The sequence below is a fragment of the Oncorhynchus kisutch genome, linkage group LG14 (genome assembly GCF_002021735.2).
Source record: "Oncorhynchus kisutch isolate 150728-3 linkage group LG14, Okis_V2, whole genome shotgun sequence".
Taxonomy (NCBI): Eukaryota; Metazoa; Chordata; class Actinopteri; order Salmoniformes; family Salmonidae; genus Oncorhynchus; species Oncorhynchus kisutch.
Window position 1 is genome coordinate 60,361,496 of NC_034187.2, and position 16,094 is coordinate 60,377,589.

At 42.0% G+C, this 16,094-nt stretch overlaps 2 protein-coding genes and 1 non-coding gene across 4 annotated transcripts; 2 read left to right on the plus strand and 1 right to left on the minus strand.

Annotated features, from left to right (window-relative positions):
• Positions 1 to 403: 403 nt before the first annotated feature.
• On the plus strand, positions 404 to 4,822 carry LOC109903564 (translocon-associated protein subunit beta). Its single transcript, XM_020500349.2, has 6 exons — positions 404 to 859; positions 1,909 to 2,066; positions 2,226 to 2,324; positions 2,645 to 2,753; positions 3,352 to 3,429; positions 4,143 to 4,822. The coding sequence occupies exons 2-6, from the start codon at positions 1,909 to 1,911 to the stop codon at positions 4,251 to 4,253; spliced, it is 555 nt and encodes a 184-aa protein (XP_020355938.1). The 5' UTR covers positions 404 to 859; the 3' UTR covers positions 4,254 to 4,822.
• Positions 3,727 to 3,858, plus strand: LOC116353510 (small nucleolar RNA SNORA57). The gene has a single exon (XR_004202944.1). It is a non-coding gene; the product is annotated as a small nucleolar RNA SNORA57 (small nucleolar RNA).
• LOC109904430 (uncharacterized) lies at positions 4,704 to 15,142 on the minus strand. 2 transcript variants are annotated; one of them, XM_031788688.1, is made up of 9 exons: positions 14,948 to 15,142; positions 12,115 to 12,317; positions 10,893 to 11,068; positions 8,577 to 8,666; positions 8,317 to 8,491; positions 7,879 to 8,088; positions 7,395 to 7,773; positions 5,412 to 5,560; positions 4,704 to 5,228 (listed from the first exon to the last, which is right to left on the minus strand). In XM_031788688.1, the coding sequence occupies exons 1-9, from the start codon at positions 14,973 to 14,975 to the stop codon at positions 5,067 to 5,069; spliced, it is 1,572 nt and encodes a 523-aa protein (XP_031644548.1). In that variant the 5' UTR covers positions 14,976 to 15,142; the 3' UTR covers positions 4,704 to 5,066. The 2 variants fall into 2 exon arrangements, with proteins under 2 accessions (XP_031644548.1, XP_031644547.1); XM_031788687.1 differs by having other exon boundaries at positions 7,879 to 8,130.
• Between the last annotated feature and the right edge of the window lie 952 nt (positions 15,143 to 16,094).

A 16,094-nucleotide genomic window follows, 5' to 3' on the forward strand; every position in this document is an offset into this window, starting at 1 on the left:
CCTCGAGAAGTGTTGACTTAAAAAAGAAAAACTCCTGGGGATAGGGACTGACAATGCCTCTGTTATGACGGGGATTAACAATGGGGTCCATAAAGTGCTGAAGGAGGAGGAGTATGTCCTCAAATATCTGGTTCTTATTCACTGTGTGTGCCACTCTCTGCAGCTTCCTCATTTGTAGTTTAGGGTTTTTTACTCACTTTTTTTGTCTCTCCCAGGACGTCACCTACAGCGTCCATCACAATTACATGCACATGGCTAATTATGCAAATTAGGCGATTACGTCATTTAACGCCTTTTAGGACAGCCAATGGCAACTTTCCTTACTGAGGAGTTGGCAACACTGCTCTTTGGGATGGCATGGAAGAACACTAGTAAGCCAGTGATTGAGCCCCCGTAATAGGGTTAGAGGCAGAGAATCCCAGCGGAGAAAGGGGAACCGGGCCAGGCAGAGACAGCAAGGGCGGTTCGTAGCTCCAGTGCCTTCCGTTCACAACCCTGGGCCAGACTACACTCAATCATAGGACCTATTGAAGAGATGAGTCTTAAATAAAGACTTAAAGGTCTCTCACATGGACAGGCAGACCATTCCATAAAAATGAAGCTCTATAGAAAGCCCTGCCCTACTACTTAGCTTCGGCTGGTGGAGGTCCTGTAGAACCATGTCCAGATAAAGCGTCCGGGGTGAAAAAGTTTCATGAAAAAAGTTGAGCGAGGGAAAAAATTTAACATTGGCAACAAACCGCACAGCAGCACGTAAACCGGAATGACGTCACTGTCTACGTCACTCCAAACGAGGGCTGAAATATATTGAGCATGCGTGTTGATATTCTTTGCTGATTTGACAGGAAACGAAAGGAAGGTGAGACTGCTTTATCTGTTATGGTTTGTATCGTTTTATGTGTTTTACCCTGTTATAATATCAAACGGACAAAGGAATTCATGATTTTTAATACATTGTCAAAGATTCACGTATTATTTGTAAATATACTATTTGCAAGTTGGCTATGTTCTTGACTGCAAGTCGTCGACCCAGTTAACGTTAGTTAGCCAAGTACACGTAAGCGTAAACCTGCAGATATTTTTTTTTGCTATCTAGCTGCTAACCGGTATCTCGTAATGTTAATTTTGTCAGATTGTGGTCAACGCTTTGTTGACCATGTGGTTTTTGTAATCCATTCAAGAAAATTGCAGCTAGTTAGCTAACTAAGGTCATCTTTCGTTTTAACATCTGGTTGTAGATAATCTAACTACCAAGAACGTTAGCCACCGTAGCTAGCTAGCACATCTCATAGCGCCAAGTTCAAAGTTGACACCATGTACACGTATGCTTTGGCTGTTTAACAAAACAAAAAAATCTGAATCAAATTGTACCACGATCAAATTGTGGTAGATTGGCCGATAATCTATAACGTCATTAGCTAACGTTAGATGGGTGTATTTAATTATCCAATACTATGTTGAAATCTTAGTTGACACTAATGGATCAAACATTGGTCATTTTATCCTCACTTAGCATTGCTAGTTGGCACTTCGCTTTATCTTATCATACGAAGTGAATTAGTTTTACAATATTTAGAAATATAACGTTCGGCATAAAGCCAGATGTGAGGCGGCAGGTAGCCTAGTGGTTAGAGCGTTGGACTCGTAACCTGATCGAATCCCTCGAGCTGAAAAGGTAAAAATCTGTTCGTTCTGTCCCTGAACAAGGAAGTAAACCCACTGTTCCTAGGCCGTCATTGAAAAATAAGATTTTGTTCTTAACTGACTTGCCTAGTTAAATAAAGGTAATAAAAAAAATATGCTACTCTTGTATTTTTGTCAGGGATCAATGATTCTTTGACGGGACTGAAGTTTTTCACTGTAATTTCACTTGAGTTTGTATTGACCACTTTTACTACTCTATTGCAGATGAGGGCCCTGTACGTGTTTGCTCTACTGGGTCTGCTGGGTTTGGGGACAGGAGAGGAGGGGGCTCGTCTTTTAGCTTCCAAGTCCCTGTTGAACCGTTATGCCGTTGAGGGCCGTGATCTCACACTGCAGTACAACATCTACAACGTTGGAACCAGGTATTGAAAAATGACATTGAGTGTTAAGACAAGCCATTCAATGTCAGTCTCTGTGTGCTGAAAATTAGTTTATTTGTTTGCTTCCCAATTCTGTACCCTTATCCCAGAGTGTGAGGTTTCACAATCTGCCTTAACTCGTTCTGAATACTCGTTCCACAGCGCTGCCCTAGAGGTTGAGCTATCTGACGACTCCTTCCCCCCTGAGGATTTCGGCATCGTCTCTGGGATGCTGAACGTGAAATGGGACAGGATCGCCCCGTATCCTTTAAAGGCACAATCCTAAAATGTCTCAGCTCAACGGCTCCTAAGCACCAATCTTTTACAACGAAGCCCACCGCATACTCTGAAGTTGTTTTGCAGTTTCTCAAGTTCAGTTGTCAAACTCATTCCACGGAGGGCTAGTGTGCAGATTTTCGCTCCTTCCTTATACTTAATTGATGAATGAATTAGTAAGGAACTCTACTCTCGACACCTGGTTGTCTAGGGCTTAATTGAAGAAAAAAAAACTGTAGACACTAGGCCTTGCATGGAATGAGTGACAACCCGGCTCTAGTTGTTTATATCTTAACTGTCCCCAGTGCCAGCAACGTCTCTCATACTGTGGTACTGCGCCCCCTGAAGGCCGGATACTTCAACTTCACCTCTGCCTCCGTCAGCTACCTGGCTCAGGAGGGAGGACAAGTTGTGGTAAGGGAGAGCAGAATCATCTATGCAGACCAGGGCCTGTATTTATAAAGCATTTTAGGAGTAGGAATAATGCTCTTGGATAATGTTTTCCCTTTTACATCATAATGAATAAGATTGCATGGACTTGATCCTAGATCAACACTCCTATACTGAGATGCTTTATAAATACGGTCCCTAACCTGGTTTGAAATTATATTTGACATCTTTCAGATACTTTGAGCGTTTGCTTAAGCACTGGCATGTGGTCAGGGTTTGAACTTTTTGTGCTTTTGTATTGGTTCCATTGCAATAGGTAGTTCCATCAAGCAGAGCTGAAGTATTTAAAATGGTATTTGAACTCCAGTCGGATGCAGACTTGCTTTGTTCTCTCCAGTCTGGAAGTTTTTCTCTGCTACATTAACGTGCAGAATGTAGCTTAATAGCCTATTAGGCTGGTGTTGGTATTTCCTGGCAATTGTTTTTATGCATTGTGCACTTGCACAAATCCTCTTATGGATTTCAAATAATTGGAAATTCGTCAATTCAACTAGAGACTGATGCAGAGTAGTGATGTTTGTGACCTTTTGAGGAAATTAAACCCCCTTCTGTCTTCCTACAGGTTGGCTACACCAGTGCCCCTGGACAGGGTGGGATTTTAGCTCAAAGGGAGTTTGACAGGCGTTTCTCCCCCCACTATGTAAGTCATTTGTCCTTTCAAAGCATTATGGTTGTTATAGACCTCTTACAGGAGTATTTGGTGATATACCACATATTTGGAGGTAACTGGATGCCCTTCGGGCTGACTTCCTGGACCCAGATTACTCAATCCTAGTCTTAAATGCATGCGTAATGGAAAACCTTTTATTTGAAGTGATTTTTACTCTAATGTCTCAATCTGAGTCCAGGAAACCAGCCTTTTGTTGGACAGAGGCCTAGACTAAAATATCATTTCAAAAATACATGGCTTTAGTATGTTCATCAGAAAGAACTAGACTCTCCATTTCTTGGCATACATATAGTTGCTCAGTATTTGTGTAATGTATGGAGGTAGAACAAAGCCAGTACTATGTCTTCGGTACCAGTGTGTTATTGTCTCCTGGTCCTATCCTCAATTGCTGGCAAACTTGAAAATAAATGACAAGGCCTCTGTTTATCAACCAGTTACCAGCCACCCCAAACAAACTAGACCACAAACAGCCATGCTTAATTTTGTTTTATTCTCCATGCCCTGTTTCTTTAAAATGGAACCACACTTCAGTAGGGTTTTGAAAGATTCCCCCCCCCCCCCATTTTTAATGGACAAGAAGTACTTCCCCATTTTCAAAATGGTATCTTGCTGAATTTGACCCAAGCCTTGAATTGGCTGTGACATCACATCTCCTTCCCTCACCCCCCCCCCTCTCTCTCCAGCTGGACTGGGCTGCTTTCGGTGTAATGACCCTCCCCTCCATTGGCATCCCCCTGCTCTTGTGGTTCTCCAGCAAGAGGAAATACGACTCGCCCAAGGCCAAGAAGAACTGAACACTCTACTCTCCACTGTGGAACTAGCTAGGGATGGGGTTGAGGTTTAATAACTTGTACCGTTTCACACTCTTGTGTTGACACAAATGTGCAGGCTCAGATACTCAGTCACTTTGTCCTTTCCAGCATAGTTATAGCAACCATGCTGGATGTGTAACCACACTAATGCTGTTCATCGCAGTTCTGCTCAGTGGTGTGAAAAGGGTGTTAGTAGATTGGGAGGTGAGTGACTGTATTTTATTAAAATATAGCATAATTACCCATATTGGGGGTAAACGAGAACATGTAATGAGTGATCGGGGAAGATGTGCTTCCTTGTGATTGGGAGATTGAGCTTTGTCGACTATAGCGGTCGATGATGGGCTAGAGGTTTCATTGCTGGTTTTTCTATTCCATACACGCACATGCATTCCATATGGTACACAAAGTCTCACTACAGCTACAATGCAAGAATGGCTGCATTTTTGTTTTATTTTGTAATTAATTTGAAACCCTCAAGTAATTTCTCAGGTGACTTGGAACTTCATGTTTGGGAAATAAACAAAAACGCTGGGTTTTATAAAGTGAGATTCTTGTGTTTACCATTCTGTCAATCTTTTGCACAACTTCTGTAGATGCATTTTTGGCACACAGAGACTTGACATTCAGGATGATCAAGCCTCAAGTTAAATAGAAAACATACCTTAATCTGAGTACATTAAGGCTTAAAATATATTGGGGTTGTCATTATTTTGTTAAATGATAATTGCAGAGAGGGTCTTGGGTGTGGGGTTTACAAGTGGCGTTGTATGACAGGGTCTTAGTAAAGAGTGGTCAGGGGTTGGGTGGAGGCAGTGAAGGCTTTGCGCTGGTTGGCCTCGCTGGGATCTGTTTGTAGATGCTTGTGCCTGAGTCATCAGTCAAAGGTTGTTCTGAACGAGGTGGCAGAAAGACCCCAGGTCGGGATGGGGAAGGAAAGATGGCATCTCCACATCGCTAGAAAAATGAGAGAAAAGATGGGCCTAACTAAGTGTTTTTATATTAAATATTTCTAACATTTTCAAAGTAACATAATCTACCAATGTATTTTTTTCTCAATGAAAAAGCTTAACATTTACAATCAGCTATAATGTATTGACAAAATAGATAATATGCACAACCATATCTTTGTTCCTGTACCTGCACACTTCCATCTGATCGAGGGGGGCAGTTACCGGCCCTGCGAGGCGGTCGTAAAGGCTGGTTGGGGGCTGTCCTGGCTGGAAGGGGAACATGACTGGAGGCCTCTCTCCTTAGGTTCACCTCTGAATAGATGTGATGCTGGGGGTCTGCAAATGAGAGCGAATATTGTAATACATGTATACCGTCATACAGTGCCTTAGGAAACAGCCCCCATGACTTTTTCCACATTTTGTTCAGTTACATCCTTATTCTAGAATTATTATTCCCCCCCGACAATCTACACTCCACACCCCATAATTACAACAAAAACAGGGTTTTAGAATTTGCTAATTTATTAAATATAAACTGAAATACACTACCAGTCAAAAGTTAACACCTAGTCATTCTAGGGGTTCTTTATTTATACTATTTTCTACATTGTAGTATAGTGCACGCAACCAAAAAAAGTTAAACGAAGCAAATTTCAATGAATGCATTTGAGCCAATCTGTTGTGTTGTGACAAGGTAGGGAGTATATAGAAAATAGCCCTATTTGGTAAAAGACAGAGTCCATATTATGGTAAGAACAGCTCAAATAAGCAAAGGGCATGAAGGTCAGTCAATACAGAAAATTAAGAATTTCGAAAGTTTCAAGTGCAGTTGCAAAAAATATAAAGCGCTATGATGAAACTGGCTCTCATGAGGGCCACCACAGGAACAAAAGACCCAGAGTTCTCTGCTGCAGAGGATAAGTTCATTAGAGTTACCAGCCTCAGAAATTGCAGCCCAAATAAATGCTTGAGAGTTCAAGTAACAGACAACTGTTCAGAAGAGACTGTGAATCAGGCCTTAATGGTCAACTTGCTGCAAAGAAACCATTATTAAAGGACACCAATAATAAGAGACTTGCTTGGGCCAAGCAACACGGGCAATGGACATTTGCCTCGATCCCCACAGCATGATGCTGCCACCACCATGCTTGACCGTAGGGGTGGTGCCAGGATTCCTCCAGATGTGAAACTTGGCATTCAGGCCAAAGAGTTCAATCTTGGTTTCATCAGACCAGAGAATTTTGTTTCTCATGGTCTGAGAGTCTTTAAGTGCCTTCAGACAAACTCCAAGCAGGCTGTCATGTGCCTTTTACTGAGGAGTGGCTTCATTCTGATCACTCTACCATAAAGGCCTGATTGGTGGAGTGCTGCGGAGATGGTTGTCCCTCTGGTAGGTTCTCCCATCTCCACAGAGGAACTCAAGAGCTCTGTCAGAGTGACCATCAGGTTCTTGGTCACCTCCCTGACCAAGGCCCTTCTCCCCCAATTGCTCAGTTTGGCCAGGTGGCCAGCTGTAGGAAGAGTCTTGGTGGTTCCAAACTTCTTCCATTTAAGAATAATGTAGGCCACTGTGTTCTTGGGGACCGTCAATGCTGCACACATTTTTCCCCCCCAGATCTGTGCCTCGACACAATCCTGTCTCGGCACTCTACGCACAATCCACTGTCAACTGTGGGGACCTTTATATAGACAGGTATCTGCCTTTCCAAATCATGTCCAATCAATTGAATTTACCACAGGTGGACTCCAATCAAGTTGTAGAAACATCAATGGAAACAGGATGCAGCTGAGCTCAATTTCGAGTCTCAACAGCAATACTGTTTTTTATTTTCAAAACATTTGGAACATTTTCAAAAACCCTGTTTTCACTTTCATTATGGGGTTTTGTGTGTAGATTGCTGATGATTTTGTATTTATTTAATCAATTTTAGAATAAGGTGGTAATGTGACAAAATGTGGAAAAAGTTTGAATACTTTCCGAAGACACTGTATATGTACATTGTTCATTCTAGGCATGGATAAAAATGGGGCTGTATAAATATAACATAAAATTAAGGAGCAGCTAAAACTGTGTAATGGGTAATTTCAGGTCGAATCAGGCATGCTGTGCCTTGCTTAGGCCAATAACAATACAACCCCTGAAAGATAAGTGGCTGGTCTTGTCTTTCACCTTGCCCGCCTGCGCTCCTCTCGGCATCCCGCCAGCGCCCCATGGCGTAGAAGTCATTGTGTTCCTTTGCCTCTTCTTCTTCGTGTTGGGCCAGATGAGGGGTTTCCTCGTAGGTGTGCAGGGGCTCCAGCTTCCAGTAACTCGGGTCCTCGTTGGAGCCACTGCTCGTGAGCAGGACGGAGGACGCTGCCTCCGCCCTCTGGCCTGGTGGGTTGCCCACATTGACTTTGGGAGTTATGTCTGCCTGGGAAAGCATGCTTGGTGACTTGTTGACCTGAGCGTACAGTGCTTTGGTGTCGTCATAACCTCTCCCACATGCTCCTACACAGCTAACACCAGGTTTTGTCACATCTTGGGGGGGGGCGATCAGATTTGTCACCTGGAAAAAACATTGGTAAGGTAGTTCTGTAAATCCATTTATAACGTTGACTTTTTAAGTGGGTTTGTTTAACTTACAAATGTTAAAGTGAGGTTAGTTCCTCACCTCCATCAGTTCCCTAAACTGGCTTTCTGGTAGAGAACAGGACTTCTTGAGCACCTTCCTGACCACAGCATACTCTGGCACCCCGTCATCTGTAGGGACTGAGCTAGCCAATATCTCTTGAACTCGGACAGTGTCAGGAGCCGAGGGTGCAGTTGATGACCGTACAGTGGCTTCCATTTTGGTCACTTTCGTTGTCTCTCCACCTTCATCCTGCAACCCCAGTTTAACTGTACTCTCAAAACTTTCATTGGACTTCGAGAGAGAGTAAAAGAGATACAGAAAGATTGAGAAACAAACTGTTGCATTTGAGTTGACCAAAAAGGATAGTTTGCCACAAAATGTGTTTGTTAGATCTTTAGAGGCTAATTAGGTCGTGCCAATTATTATTTTCCTTTCGATCATGAAGGAGGCACGGGGTGTGGAATATGTACTCGGCACCTCGTCACAGGGCGTGTTGAGAATCTCGTTGAAGGGCCCCACGGGATTCTGGGTGTAGTGGCTGACCAGCTCCTGCAGGCTTCTATGGCGACTCTCCTCCCCAGCGATGAGGTAACATGCCCCTCTGCCACCCTCTTCTTCCTCTATGATGAAATGGCGGCATCTATCCTTTCCTCTGGGGAGAAAATTATGTGTCTATCTAAAGATGTCTTTAGGTATGTGTGTGTGTATGGTGTATGTGTGGTCTGTCATGACTTTACCTGTACGAGAGTACAAAACCAATCTTTGACTCGCTGAGCCTGATCAGAAAACAGCCCTGCTGCTTGTCCTTCAGAAGCTCCTCTGCCTCCCTATCCAATCAGTCGACAGACAGACAGACAGGACAGGACAGGACAGGACAGGACAGGACAGGACAGGACAGGACAGGACAGGACAGGACAGGACAGGACAGGACAGGACAGGACAGGACAGGACAGGACAGGACAGGACAGGACAGGACAGGACAGGACAGGACAGGAAGGACAGACAGACAGACAGACAGACAGACAGACAGACAGACAGACAGACAGACAGACAGACAGACAGACAGACAGACAGACAGACAGACAGACAGACAGACAGACAGACAGACAGACAGACAGACAGACAGACAGACAGACAGACAGACAGACAGACAGACAGACAGACAGACAGACAGACAGACAGACAGACAGACAGACAGACAGACAGACAGACAGACAGACAGACAGACAGACAGACAGACAGACAGACAGACAGACAGACAGACAGACAGACAGACAGACAGACAGACAGACAGACAGACAGACAGACAGACAGACAGACAGACAGACAGACAGACAGACAGACAGACAGACAGACAGACAGACAGACAGACAGACAGACAGACAGACAGACAGACAGACAGACAGACAGACAGACAGACAGACAGACAGACAGACAGACAGACAGACAGACAGACAGACAGACAGACAGACAGACAGACAGACAGACAGACAGACAGACAGACAGACAGACAGACAGACAGACAGACAGACAGACAGACAGACAGACAGACAGACAGACAGACAGACAGACAGACAGACAGACAGACAGACAGACAGACAGACAGACAGACAGACAGACAGACAGACAGACAGACAGACAGACAGACAGACAGACAGACAGACAGACAGACAGACAGACAGACAGACAGACAGACAGACAGACAGACAGACAGACAGACAGACAGACAGACAGACAGACAGACAGACAGACAGACAGACAGACAGACAGACAGACAGACAGACAGACAGACAGACAGACAGACAGACAGACAGACAGACAGACAGACAGACAGACAGACAGACAGACAGACAGACAGACAGACAGACAGACAGAGACAAATAAATAAATGAGAACAAACAGAGCACCTATGTGTGTACAATTGTGTCTTTGCTTTGACTCGTGTCTTTCTGAACTATTTTCTATTTCGTGTGCATATTGTATGTACCCATAGCTGCGGGATTTAGGGATGCTGAGGGTGCTGTAGCACCCCCTGAATTAAAATAATAATTTAAAGAAATAAAAAATATTAATTTTATCACAAAAGTTGTGTTTTTTAATAGTCCTGTATTAGCAGACCGATATAGCCTTCTGCTATGTTTTCCTCAGCAACCCCCGCCCCCTTATGTATGTATGTGTGAATGTGTTTGAATATGACCTGTTTCATTGATTGCATTTATTAGACAATTTTATAAACATACATAAGAGAGGGCTCCAGCTTCAGTGGCTAAAAACAATGACAGAACAATTTCTGTTCGTGTCATAAAATGAGTCAATAGTACAGTCCCATTGCCATAAACAACACTCTCATTTACCTCTAATATATACAGACCAACAATCAATCCCTGATATATACAAGACAATCACTTTTACACAATATACAACACACTAGGCACCAAAAGTCAGTCCATATGCTATCCCGGGCATTATCTTCTCACCCACGTAGACCTACTCCTCACTTTCGTGACATGCTACTATTCAGCCATTTTCTCAGTAAGAACTTGAAACCGACCATGGAGGTTATGAATTTCAAGTTATTTGGAAGACTATTCCGAAGAATGGCAGCTGAGTTCAAAAAAGTTTCCCTCCCCATATCATCCTTAACAATGTCAGTTTCACTTCTTCTAGTGGAATAGTTGTGGTTATCCCTGACCAAGTGAAAGTAGTTACATAGGTACCTGGGGACCATACTGTGGACAATCTTATGGACAAGACACAATTTCATCTGAGTGAATCTCTCCTCCACTTTGAACCATCTGAGGCTTTCAAAGTGGGAATGGTCAAGATGAGTATGTGTGTCCCTATATATGTGTTGTGTCATCTGTGGTATTGTGTGTGCGCGTATGCATTTTATGTGTGTTTGAGTGTACGTGTGTGCATGTGTGTCTGTGGTCTTCTTGCATATGCACTTGTTTCCCTGGATGCACAATGTTTCTTTATTTCTATTGCAGATAATGTGTATACCAGCATATGTTTCTGTGTATACTAGCAGTCTGACAGACAGACAGTCTAACCTGCGCGTGGCGAAGCCATGTAGCCAGCGGGGTAGGGGGTGGCCAGACTGACGCAGGCGGGGGAGCTGTGTCCTCTCGAACCACAGCATGGTGTGGGCCCGAAGGGACGGAGACAAGGGCTTCACGGGCCCGGGGCCACCCAGAGTCAGGGCAGGAGACACCCTCTTCACTACTGTCTGAGATAGGGAGGGATATAGGGAGATAGACATGGAGGGTTGTGAGATTGATAAGCATATTCAGTAGTTTCTCTGTTGAGCTGTCTGGTATCTTTTCATTATTGTGGAGATTTTAAGGCCATATTGAATAGAAAACAAAAAAGGTGAAAAGGGAGAACGAAAGAGAACAACGCCCGGTCCAGAAACAGCACCTACCAACTACCACTTTGTGTAGATCTGAAAGGAAAGAGAGAGAGGTAGAGAGGGAGAAAACGGCTGTTGTTCACACACGTAAGCTTGAATACGTTCCCACAGAAGTTACCTCAGCAAGAGAAGACAGTTATATTTTAAACACTTGATATACACTTGATATGCTAATCCATGCCTTTTTAATTCCAGCATGCAGACAACTACATGGAAGTGGCCTACATGCCTCCCATCCTAGACATTGGGCCTTACCCGCAGCTCATCCAGTTGGTGCTCTCCGTCACAAACAGAAAGACACTACAGTCACCGGCATCTGATACAACATTACTGTGTTGTATCAGGCCTTTTCAGTAGGTACGGTGTGTAAGTCAAAGTGTGTATGGTATAAACTTTCATAGGTCAAATAAACCCATCATAATATTTCACCTATCGTTTTCCATGTATGCACATCAAACCGGTAGGATCTTCGAGAAGACTCTAGAGACAGAATCTGAACTGGGCTGACCCACGCAACACTGAAGGTAGAGAGGTAACTTTCAGTTCTCTTTGTTTTAACGTTTCATGAAATGGCTTTTTTAAAACCGAACCACAGGAAGTTGTGTGTCTCTAACTGTACTGTGTGGTTTAGGGCGTAAAGTGTGGCTGATGGTTTCTGACTGGAGGCTTACGGGAAATTCTCGACACAGACATATGCATTTTTAGAAACAAGCATTCACACAGAGTAGAAATACACGTCAATTAATGCACAGATACTTGTCTGTGTCATGTCTACCAAGCATAGAAAACACAATTGAAAAGCATGCACATTTTCTGATCTGGGATCTGAAGTTAAATCTAATTTCAGATTTAAATTCTGTAACCTCATTCTCCTGGCCAATGGTTTGTTTGGCTGGTAGAGCCGCCACCTCCTCCAGAGGGGTTTTGGGGACCTTTAAGCTCCTCCTGGGTTTGATTGGAGGAGTCTGCCGGGTGGGCGGGTCTTGAGCAGAATGCTGGTGTGGTACAAGCTTTTGGGGTTGGATAGGCAGGCAGCTGATATGCTCCTCTCGCCTGCTTTCAACATCTGCAAACCAACACAAAATAATCTATAAAGCTAACCAGTAACCATCACAAAAGTGATAGCTACATGAAGCATCTTTTTGACACTGAACTATCACAATGTACTGTATATATTTATATATTTTTTTATATTTAACTTTTATTTAACTAGGTAAGACCCATTGATATTATCAACATCTACAAACCAACATAAAATACAGTTTATATAGCTAAACATTAACCATCACAAGTGACAGCCACTAACACAATATATTTTTTATTGAACCTTTATATATAAGTCACATTGAGTTTCACATCTCTTTAAAAAAAGTGAACCCTAGCCAAAAAGCAGCATACATATAAAGTGCCTTCAGAAAGTATTCACAGACCTTGAATTTGAAATGGATTACATTTAGATTCTGTGTCACTGGCCTGTCAAATTAGAATAACATTTTGAGAATTTTTTAGAAATGTATTAAAAATGAAAAGCTGAAATTTGTTGAGTCAATAAGTATTCAACCCAATTGTTATGTCAAGCCTAAATAAGTTCAGGAGTAAAAATGTGCTTAACAAGTCACATAATAAGTTGCATGGACTCACCCTGTGTGCAATAATATTGTTTCATTTATTTGAGTAGCGACAGATGCAATAACATTGACACATTTACACCATAACATATTAGCTTGCGCTAATTTACAGTGCCTGTCCCTTATCTTGTACATAATTTTTGGATGACTGCCTCATCTCTGTAACCAACTCATACAATTATCTGTGAGGTCCCTCAGTCAAGCAGTGAATTTCAAACACAGATTCAACCACAGGAAGATTTCCAGGGAGATTTTCCAATGCCTCGCAAAGAGGGACACCTACAGTATTTGGAGATGGGTAAAAAATTTAAAAGTAGACATTGAATATCCCTTTAACTATGGTAAAATTATTGATGACACTTTGGATGGTGCATCAATACACCCAGTCACTACAACGATACAGGTGTCCTTCCTAACTCAGTTGCTGGAGAGGAAGGAAACTGCTCAAGGATTTCACCATGAGGCCAATGGTGACTTTAAAACAGTTACATAGTTTAATGGCTGTGATAGGAGGATGGATCAACAACATTGTAGTTACTTCACAATACTAACCTAAACGACAGATTGAAAATGTAGAATACATTCAAAAACATGCATCCCGTTTGCAATAAGACACTAAAGTAAAATTGCCAAAACAATGTGCAAAGAAAGGAACTTTATGTCCTGAATATAGAGCATTATTTGGTGCAAATACAATTCACTGAGTACTACTCTTCATATTTTCAAGAATGGTAGTGGATGCATCATGTTATGGGTATGCTTGTCATCAGCAAGGACTAGGGATTTTTTTTGGGGATAAAAATAAATGAAACAGAGCTAAGCACAGGCAAAATCCTAGAGGAAAACCAGGTTCAGTCTGCTTTCCAACAGACACTGGGAGACAAATTCACCTTATAGCAGGAAAATAACCTAAAACACAAGGCCAAATATAGGCTGGAGGTGTTTACCAAGACAGCATTGAATGTTCCTGAGTGGCCTAGTTACAGTTTTGACTTAAATTGTCTTGAAAACTTATTGCAAGATTTGAAAATGTCTGTCACGCAATGATCAACAACCATTTTGACAGAGCTTGAAGAAGTTAAAAAAATTATCATGTGCAAATGTTGTACAATCCAGGTGTGTAAAGCTCTTAGAGACTTACCCGGAACAACTGTAATCACAGTCATAGGTTATTCTAACATTTATTGGCTCAGTGGTGTGAATATTTATGTAAATTATGTATTTAATTTTCAATAAATGTGCAAACATTTCTAAAAACATGTTTTCAAAAAATGATATTGAATAAATGATGAACCCAGGCTGTGACACAACAACATGTGAAATAAGTCAAGGGGTATGAATACTTTCTGAAGACACTGTAGTAACACAACATAAAAAACACAACAATGAATAGAAGTTAAAATGGTGTAAAATGCATACATGCTCTGACAATAAATCGATTCAGATCACTTTTAGCATCAACTTCAGATGTAGATTTTCACATTAGTGCAAAGGATTCACTTAGTAGAATAAACACAAATAATCAATTGTATAACAAGCACACGTCACATTGGTGCCGTGAATAATATTTGGTCATTTGATGCCTATTATCTGTTGGTGTCTCAGAGGAGAAAAGGTGGAGTGTAATCAAGCTAGTCAGGTAACTACTCTTGTGTGATGAGTAACCTTTTTATGAGACTTGTCTTTGCTCGCACAGCTAATGCCTGTAGGTTTTTAGCTTAGTGGGCTAACACAATCTTCGGCTGCGCAGACAAGCCTGTCTATCTCTTTCAGCCCAACAGCAGATCTGTCACTTGGTTTGGTATAAAGCTGAGTGATTGGGCTGGGGAAATGTAAACACTCTCAAATTCATAAATAGAGCCATGGCCAGGACTCACAGTCAGTGAGATCGACATGATCTTTCAAAAACTTATTTTGAAACTATACATAGTTTGTTAACAAAGACTCTTGGCAACAAAATTGTAAGCAATGGTAAACATTAGCAATGATATTAAATGAGTTAGTAATGAAAACATTGTTCCTACATAGTTCTGACTGAATATGAAATTGTTAAAAGTTTAAGCCTGACCTTTTAAGCGCTGGTAGTCGAAGTCCATGTTGATGTTTAAAATAGGTTGTCACAAGACAGCTGTGAAAACGGATGTCTGAACATCTCTTTCCTCCTCCACATATACTGTAGTTTGTCTGTGTGTGTCAATGAGAGAGAAAGAAAGGGAGAGAGAGCGAGAGAGACAGAGAGAGTGTTGAGGAAGTGGGAGAGAGAGAGGAGATATAATAGAGAGATAAACAAGAAGAGTTTTGTGGGTGGGGGAGGGAGGGAGGGAGGGAGGGAGGGAGGGAAAATGTCATCTTTACCAATTTCTTAATTACATAATGATGTCCTAAGTTGTGCTTGCATCTATAATTGTCATGTATTATTTTTTAAATAAAATAGCAACTCCTCATGGCCGTCACTTTACCCATGCACATTCTGCATTTATCACCCAGGGTAAGTCCACACACACACGCACGCACGCACGCCCCTCTCTCTGTCTCAGTAACAGTACTGCATTCTGTCACTTCTTTCTCTCCACTTCCTTTCACCTAAAAATATCCAAGTGAGTCACAGCTGTGATTGTCTCAACTTGTCATGTGACTTGGCACTTACTAATTATGAAGCATTTAGAGCTGTTTTTTTTTCTAAGAGCTCATATTATGTCCACAAGGGTTCTGTTCCATCAATGTAGGTCTGCTTACTGTATGTTACTGTATAAAAAAAATACAAGAATAATAATTTACTACATTTATTAATCAGGTGTATTCCATTCCTTTTTTTATAATGAGAATTTATCTGAATATTAGGCCAAAGACTTGTGGTTATTCCAATGTGAAAGACCACGTGAAAGGATGAAGGCAGAACTACAGTAGGCCTAAGCTACTCATAAAACAGTTCAATTTTACTTCCACAGAGTGGCGCAAGAGCCAAACGCATCCCACAATAATGTTTTGGTGACACGTGCCATAATAAAAACATGACATCTTGTAACAAATGGTCATAGGCCAATTGCATATCATCATCGTCATTATTAATCATCATCCTCATCAATTCATGAATGTTGATTATCACATTTCAATGAAGAAGTGAGTATAGCCACACCACAGGAAGACACACACACACACACACACACACACACACACACACACACACACACACACACACACACACACACACACAC

Bases quoted from the DNA above. Each gene is read 5' to 3' on its own strand.
- LOC109903564 (XM_020500349.2), top strand. From the start codon at position 1,909: ATGAGGGCCCTGTACGTGTTTGCTCTACTGGGTCTGCTGGGTTTGGGG. The intron at 2,067-2,225 runs GTATTGAAAAAT...CTCGTTCCACAG, and splicing joins ATCTACAACGTTGGAACCAG to CGCTGCCCTAGAGGTTGAGC. The intron at 2,325-2,644 runs GTATCCTTTAAA...AACTGTCCCCAG, and splicing joins AAATGGGACAGGATCGCCCC to TGCCAGCAACGTCTCTCATA.
- LOC109904430 (XM_031788687.1), bottom strand. From the start codon at position 14,975: ATGGACTTCGACTACCAGCGCTTAAAAG. The intron at 8,492-8,576 runs GTAAAGTCATGA...TTTTCTCCCCAG, and splicing joins GGTTTTGTACTCTCGTACAG to AGGAAAGGATAGATGCCGCC. The intron at 5,561-7,394 runs GTGAAAGACAAG...TCTCATTTGCAG, and splicing joins GAGGAGCGCAGGCGGGCAAG to ACCCCCAGCATCACATCTAT.